The sequence below is a fragment of the Scardinius erythrophthalmus genome (assembly GCF_964197995.2).
Source record: "Scardinius erythrophthalmus genome assembly, chromosome: 3".
Taxonomy (NCBI): domain Eukaryota; kingdom Metazoa; phylum Chordata; class Actinopteri; order Cypriniformes; family Leuciscidae; genus Scardinius; species Scardinius erythrophthalmus.
In genome coordinates, this window is record NC_138223.1 from 44,515,686 (window position 1) to 44,524,351 (window position 8,666).

An 8,666-nucleotide genomic window follows, 5' to 3' on the forward strand; every position below is an offset into this window, starting at 1 on the left:
TGCTTGTAAAAATCTTCAATGGTAGTTCATTTAAGAATTTTGTGCATTGTAACCCTCATATATAATATCCTGTTTATTGTCTTTTTGCTTGTAAATTGTAAATGTTGCGTTCTTTGGTGTAAATAAAAATAGTAATTTGTTATGATTTATTTTCATTAATTTCTTTGTTTTTTCTTTCATTGTTTTTTCTGTCATTCATTAATTATTATTTTTATTTATATGGTCTTTGTGTTTGTTCATTTATTTAGCTTTCTTTCTCTATTATATCTTGTGTTGCCATTTTATAATTTTGGAAAGTGGAAAAGTGCTCTGGGGTTTATTGAAATATGAGCTATAACCTTTATTCTTCAAGAATGATACAAAAACATTTCTGAGAAAATGCAACAACAACAACAACAGATTTAATATATATATATACATTATAACATCATATAATAACCTAATTTCAAACTCGCTGTTGATGAAAATCATTGGCATTTTTCAAGGTGATGACATCTTTATACAGCAAGCACAAATGAAAGGAAAGCAATTCAGAACATCTCAGAAAACAGGTTTACACACCCACTGAAGTGTATTCATAACATTCACAACATTCATATTCATAACCGCTCTTCTTAAGGAACATTAAAGTCGGCATGAAACACAAGTTCGAGTCTTCTCTTTCTTATGTGGCGTATACATCCGAGTGGACCGGCTTCAGGAACAAGAACATATGAAGGGCGGGGCTTGGTTTTGTCCGTGGGGAATTGACTGGATGGTTGTGGTTTGCTATTGGTGGATCTGATGTGATTGACAGGTTGCTCCGCCCTCATGGCAGTAAACACATCATCAGAGAAGAGAAAGGGGCAACATCTCTTCTCTAAGATAATAGTGGTGTGCAAAAATCATTTATAATAAATATTGTACAATTCCATTAGAAATAAGGGTAACACTTTACAATAAGGTTCATTAGTTAACTACATTAATTAGCATGTACTAATAATGAGCTGCACTTATACAGCTTTTATTAATCTTTGTTAATCTTTAATGATACTTTATTAAAATCTTGTTAACATTAATTAATGCACTGTGAACTAACATGAACAAACAATGAAAAGCTGTATTTTTTATTAAATAACCTTAACAAAGATTAACGAAACAGTAATACATACTATATTGTTTGTGGTAAGTTCATGTTAGCTAATACATTAACTAATGTTGACTAATGAGCCTTATTGTGAAGAGTTACCGAAATAAGAATGGTCGGTTTTGATTTCATGCTGACTTTAATGCTAGTTTTGGCAGGACAGCTCAGTAACTTTTAACAGAAAAGACGAATGTCTGTCGCTCCATCCGGTCAGACGGCTGGCAGTGCAGAGAGCAGATGGCTTGTGGGAAAATCTGAGTGTTTGGCACATACGAGTCTTAAACACACACACACACACACACACACACACACACACACACACACACTCAGTCCAGCGGCCCCTGAAAGATCAGTCTGGTGACCTTGGCCTCGCGCGCGAGAGGCCTCATGCAGAACGGACATGCGGGGTAGAAGCCGTGCGCCCCGTGCGGCAGCATCAGTTTGCTCCAGAAGGCCGCGGTCCGCTCTGAGCACACGTGTCCGCAGGGGTTCAAGGCGTGCGTCGGCGGCGCCCCGTCCAGGTAGAAGCCCGACTCGCGGCCCAGTTTGAGCGGCACGTACAAACCCCGCGTTCGGCACAGCGGACACTCTCTCTCGCCCTCCCTCAGCGGCTCCTGCTCCGCCTCCTCTTTCGCCTCAGACTCGTCCTCCTCCTCCTCGGTCGAGCCCTCGTTCGGGACGCGCCGGCGCCCCTTCCAGGCGTGGTACCCGTGCACGTGTCCGCAGTGCAGGTAGGCCCAGGGCTGGTCGTCGTGGGCCGGGCCGATGAAGGAGCGATCGGAGCTGGGGAAGGCCAGTGTTCGCAGGCCCACGGGACACTGAGGCCGAGCCGCGTTCAGCTCGCGCCGGAGCACCTCCAGGTGTTTGAGGGTCGGCGTGCGGGACAGGCCTTCAGCCGAACGCCACAGGAGAGTCGCGCCGCACAGATCGATTAACGTGCCGTCCGTCAACTCCTGAGAATCGTCTTCAACCTAGAGAGAGAGAGAGAGAGAGAGAGAGAGAGAGAGAGAGAGAAATAGCACGTTAGGGGTGTAACGATACCCTCATGTCACGATTCGATACATATCACGATACTGAACTCACGATACGATATTATTGTTACTATTGTTACTCGTTTTCAACCCAGAGAGAGAGAGAGAGAGAGAGAGAGAGAGAGAGAGAGAGAATAGAATGGAATAGAAGAGGAATAGAATGTATACATAGTTATTTGAACATATTATTTTTTCATATATTTAATTTATTCAGGTGTTCATTATCCACGCTCTAAAAAATCTTGGGTTATTTTTTTCTACCCAAATCCTGAGTTGAGCCTTTTGGGTTATTTTTTTTTTTTAAGTGTTTGTGTAGTTTTTGTGTTTTGTGAGTTATTTATCGCAGGCTTTTTGCGACCTCTTCAGAGCGAGAAAGAAATAGAAAGTATTAGGGGTGTAACGATACCTTCATGTCACGATTCGATACATATCACGATACTGAACTCACGATACGATATTATTGTTAATATTGTTGCTTGTTTTCAACCTAGAGAGAGAGAGAAAGAAATATAACTATTATGCCGCTTTTCCACTGCATGGTACGGTTCGGTACGGCTCACTTCGGCTCGCTTTAAATGGTACGACCTCTGTTGAGGTTCCAAGCGTACCGTGCCGATACTAAAATGTGACGTGAAAACACTACGAATCACTTGATTGGTCAGAGAGAATCGTCTCTACCAGCGTCATTGGATTTGCGACACGAGACACCAAACCTGTGTTTCTGTATGACCAGATTCTGAAGCTGATAATACACAATTATTTTAGATGAATATTCTTGCACTCTGTCACTGACTAGATATATTTAAAATAATGTAGGCCACTTTTAACTTGTAACATAAGACATTATCAGGACCCACAAATATTCCCCCATTGCATTATTATACATTATATTCAACATTATATTGTAGTTTAATCAAGTACTGACACTATAACTCTCTAATTTTCATTTTGGGTGAACTATACACAATACATATTGTCACTATCCACGATACATATTATTGCATTTTTGTATTGCGATATATTTAGACACAATATATGGTTACACCCCTAGAACGTATACATAGTATATTTGAACATATTAGTTTTCATGTATTTTATATATTCAGGTGTTCATTATCCTTTGACATGGAAGGCATTTGGAAGTGACACATGGGAAAACAGCCACTTCTGTTACTAATGTAATCAGAATAATCCTAAAATGGCCAGATGTCAAACGATTAATAAGTCTGCCTAATAGAGTGGATACTTTCAGAGGAGTTAAGTAAAGGTCAATCTGCACTGACTCTAACCGGCCACTAGATGACGCTCTTATTTCCTCATGAATCCACATGCTCTTCAAACATGATCGCTCAGTGAGTCAGTGAACCTACAGCGAGTCCATACAGAGTCATAGTGGAACACATCCAAACCACATCCACTGTTTAGAGAGCGCAAGATATCCAGAGAAACCTCCCAGCGTCACCTCGGGTCTTCTGTCTCACACAGACACACATCTCAGACAGACACACACACATCTCAGACAGACACACACAAAACACGGCTACCACGAATATACAGATGAGCTAGAGATGCAGTGTCAGAAATACTGCATTTACACAATTCACAATAGATAGATAGATAGATAGATAGATAGATAGATAGATAGATAGATAGATAGATAGATAGATAGATAGATAGACACTCAGACATTTTCATGCCGTTAAAAGGTTTTTATTTATTTATTTGATTTTTGAGTGAAATAAATATTTGTTTGTGAGATTCAACTTATATAGATTCAGTATAGATTAAATAAGACCCATTATGAGCTATAAAATTCTGCTGAACAGATATTGAGAAATCCAGGATCCAGGAAGTAAGAGATGTTCAGAACTGTTGTTTACCAGCGACTGTCATTTCATAACGTCTCATTCTCACACACTGAGCATCCAGAAAAAAAGCTGCATGGCGAGGTTATGGACAGGCCTTCTGACGCCATGGAGACCAGATTTAACAACACAACAAACATTCCAGTCGGGCGGGAGTCATATCACGCACAACAGCACACAAACACACACACACACACACACACACACACACACACACACACACACAGGAAGCGACACAAGCTTTGTGCTCATTTACTCTCTGTACGCCTTCGCTGATTGAAGAGATACACAAATATACAAAAAAACTCTTATTCACACTGCAAAACTGAACAACGCGTCTGGTCTGTCTGTGTGTGTGTGTGTGTGTGTGTGTGTGTGCTCGTGTGTGTGTGTGTGTGTGTGTGTGAGATTCCAGATAAGGACGGTGGGAATTTTGTTGTCATGGTGATGTTTGAGTAACACAACAAGGAAATCTTAGCCTGATGTTTCTCTGTGCATCACCGAAATGTCGCTATGGTGAAGTTTTGACCTTGTTCTGCAGGATTTCATTACGCCTCAGTGATTCTCGGCCCTCACTTTGGTTGTGAGTTTAATGAGAAAGTCTATGAAATAATGTAAATCCGTGTCTTTGAGGAGCTTGGCCTGCGCTCTCACCAGTTTGCCGGGTTTCTGAGCCGATCGCGTCTCTCGCAGTGTGAAGACGTTCCCGCACACCGAGATCTCCCTCCAGGCGCTGGGCTTGGACTCGCAGGTGAAGCCGTGTCGCGGGCGCATCACCAGCACGCCGTTCGTGGTCAGACCGTCCATCTGCCCGTCAGCGCACCACCACTTCGCCGCTTTCTCCTGAGGACAGAGGGAAAACAGGCTCATTCACCAGTTCGTTCGTTCATGCATTCATTCAGATTCACTGATTCATTGATTCACTCACTTCATTCACTGATTCACTCACTTCATTCACTGATTCATTAATTCGCTCACTTCCTTCGCTGATACATTCCTTTGCTCACTTCATTTTCTGATTCATTCATTCGCTCACTTCATTCTCTGATTCATTCCTTTGCTCACTTCATTTTCTGATTCATTAATTCGCTCACTTCCTTCGCTGATACATTCCTTTGCTCACTTCATTTTCTGATTCATTCATTCGCTCACTTCATTCACTGATTCATTTATTCGCTCACTTCATTTTCTGATTCATTCATTCGCTCACTTCCTTCACTGATTCATTCCTTTGCTCACTTCATTTTCTGATTCATTCATTCGCTCACTTCATTCACTGATTCATTTATTCGCTCACTTCATTTTCTGATTCATTCATTCGCTCACTTCATTCTCTGATTCATTCCTTTGCTCACTTCATTTTCTGATTCATTCATTCGCTCACTTCCTTCGCTGATACATTCCTTTGCTCACTTCATTTTCTGATTCATTCATTCGCTCACTTCCTTCACTGATTCATTCCTTTGCTCACTTCATTTTCTGATTCATTCATTCGCTCACTTCCTTCGCTGATACATTCCTTTGCTCACTTCATTTTCTGATTCATTCATTCGCTCACTTCATTCTCTGATTCATTTATTCGCTCACTTCATTTTCTGATTCATTCATTCGCTCACTTCCTTCACTGATTCATTCCTTTGCTCACTTCATTTTCTGATTCATTCATTCGCTCACTTCATTCACTGATTCATTTATTCGCTCACTTCATTTTCTGATTCATTCATTCGCTCACTTCCTTCACTGATTCATTCCTTTGCTCACTTCATTTTCTGATTCATTCATTCGCTCACTTCATTCACTGATTCATTTATTCGCTCACTTCATTTTCTGATTCATTCATTCGCTCACTTCCTTCACTGATTCATTCCTTTGCTCACTTCATTTTCTGATTCATTCATTCGCTCACTTCATTCACTGATTCATTTATTCGCTCACTTCATTTTCTGATTCATTCATTCGCTCACTTCCTTCACTGATTCATTCCTTTGCTCACTTCATTTTCTGATTCATTCATTCGCTCACTTCATTCACTGATTCATTCATCCATTCACTCACATCGACTACTGTTCAAAAGTTTGGGGTCAGTAAAAAAAAAAAACTAATACTTTTTCATCAAGGATGCATAAAATTGATCAAAAGTGACAGTAAAGACATTTAGAATGTCTTTCTTTCTTCTGAACTTTCTATTCATCAAAGAATCCTGAAAAATAAAATGAAACAGTTTTATCAAAAATATGAAGTGAAATATCAAGAATAATCAGAAATGTCTCTTGAGCATCAAATCACTGAAGACTGGAGTAATGATGCTGAAAATTCAGCTTTGATCACAGAAATAAATTATATTTTACAGTGTATTCACATAGAAAACGTCTTTTAAATTATAATAATATTGCACAATACTGCTGTTTTTCTGGGGAGGTTTTGTTGATCAAATAAATGCAGCCTTGGTGCGCAGAAGAGATTTCTTTCAAAAACATTGAAAAATCATATCGACCCAAACTTATGAACGGTAGTGTCAATCATTCTCTTGTTCACTCACTCACTTTCTTCATATTCAGCCCTCCAGGATCAGTGAACACATGAATGCATCGTGGAACGGGTGGATGGATGGATGGATGGATGAGTGTGAAAGACTGAAAGAGAGGAGAGAGTGTGTGTGACCCACCCCCAGGAAGATGCTTTTGGCCGAGTCGAAGCCGGCGGCGTAGATGCGCACGGTGTAGGGCGCGTCTCGCTCACACACGATCCGACACGCGAACCGCGAGATGGTGCTCTGAGACGACAGCGTGTCGCTGTTACCGTGACAACCAGGCGCATTGTCCAACACCACAAAATCAATGGGGCTTTCAGTGGACCGGCCGATCTGCAAAAGAACGATGGTTTTATAGGGTTTGTGCGATGACGAAATTAGCAAAATCAGACTGATATCAGTGACAGATATGATCAGCTTTTGGTAACACTTTATTTTACAGTGTCCTCGTTACATATGTTACATGTACTTACCATAGTAATAACAGTAAATTATGCATAATTACATGCAACTCATGACATTACAAGCAATTGAAAGTTATAAAGTCTGAATTGTGAGATATAAACTCGCAATTGCATGTTATAAAGTTTATATTTTGCAATTCTGAGAAAAAAAAGTATGAATTGTGAGATATAAACTCGCAATTGTGAGAAAAAAGACAGATAAAATCGCAATTACTTTTTTTTGGGGGGGGGGTGCTGGAAACAAGCTTTGCTTACATGACGGAATATTAAACATCTCACCAGTTATTTTGGCAAAAACAACATGTAACCAAACTCAAGGTTATGTTGGCTAGAAGTGGGTTACTCATAGCCGGACTACATCGGCTCTATAGTTTACCAAGACGGTGAAATGACAGCTACTGCATTCTGGGTAATGGCACAAATCCAGCAAGAAGAAACGCACCTGAAACATGTCAGTGTTGCTGTCGTGTGTGTACTCCACCACCACCGTCTGCGCTCGGGACAGTGTGTACGAGACGCTGTGCTGGTCTTTGTTGCTGATGGCCTGCAGAAACACCAAAACCCTCGTCATGAGCAGGCAGGAGTAACAGATGACAGAGGAACGTGAGGATGAGATAAATGTGCTGCATAATACATGAGTTAACATGCCTCAGACAGTGAGGAATGATACGGACATTTAAACACTCGGCTTGTGCAGATCCAATGAGACACATATGAATGAGCAACATAAAAATGATGATGGTGTACCTTGGCGGTCTGCGGACTGCATGTGCTGTGGACGGTGCTGGGTTTCACTCCATTGGCTTTGGGTCTCTTTAACAGAGCGAAGCGGCTTCTCCTTCTGCCCCGGTCTCCATTCGGCAGAGAGCCGTTGTAGCTGTGAGGTAAACAAACCGTTGGTGCACAATCTGATTCATTCATTCACTCACTTCATTCACTGATTCATTCATTCGCTCACTTCATTCTCTGATTCATTCATTCACTCACTTCATTCTCTGATTCATTCATTCACTCACTTCATTCTCTGATTCATTCATTCACTCACTTCATTCACTGATTCATTTATTCGCTCACTTCATTCACTGATTCATTCATTCATTCACTCACTTCATTCGCTGATACATTCATTCACTCACTTCATTCACTGATTCATTCATTTTCTCACTTCATTCTCTGATTCATTCATTCGCTCACTTCATTCACTGATTCATTCATTCATTCACTCACTTCATTCGCTGATACATTCATTCATTCACTTCATTCTCTGATTCATTAATTCGCTCACTTCATTCGCTGATACATTCATTCGCTCACTTCATTCACTGATTCATTCATTTTCTCACTTCATTCTCTGATTCATTCATTCGCTCACTTCATTCACTGATTCATTCATTCATTCACTCACTTCATTCGCTGATACATTCATTCACTCACTTCATTCTCTGATTCATTAATTCGCTCACTTCATTCGCTGATACATTCATTCGCTCACTTCATTCTCTGATTCTTTCATTCGCTCACTTCATTCACTGATTCATTCACTCACTCACTTCATTCACTGATTCATTCATTCGCTCACTTCATTCACTGATTCATTCATTCGCTCACTTCATTCACTGATACATTCATTCGCTCACTTCATTCTCTGAT

At 40.6% G+C, this 8,666-nt stretch overlaps 1 protein-coding gene across 3 annotated transcripts in view; it reads right to left on the minus strand.

Annotated features, from left to right (window-relative positions):
* Window positions 1-321: 321 nt before the first annotated feature.
* Window positions 322-8,666, minus strand: part of peli1a (pellino E3 ubiquitin protein ligase 1a) — a 19,690-nt gene continuing 11,345 nt past the window's right edge. For all 3 annotated transcript variants that reach the window (XM_081362047.1, XM_081362046.1, XM_081362048.1), the window contains exons 3-7: window positions 7,764-7,893; window positions 7,459-7,560; window positions 6,688-6,885; window positions 4,677-4,865; window positions 322-2,097 (exon numbers count right to left, since the gene is read on the minus strand). In XM_081362047.1, coding sequence (XP_081218173.1) covers window positions 1,453-2,097; window positions 4,677-4,865; window positions 6,688-6,885; window positions 7,459-7,560; window positions 7,764-7,893 — 1,264 coding nt within the window. In that variant the 3' untranslated portion in view covers window positions 322-1,452. The remainder of the gene's footprint in view (window positions 2,098-4,676; window positions 4,866-6,687; window positions 6,886-7,458; window positions 7,561-7,763; window positions 7,894-8,666) is intronic.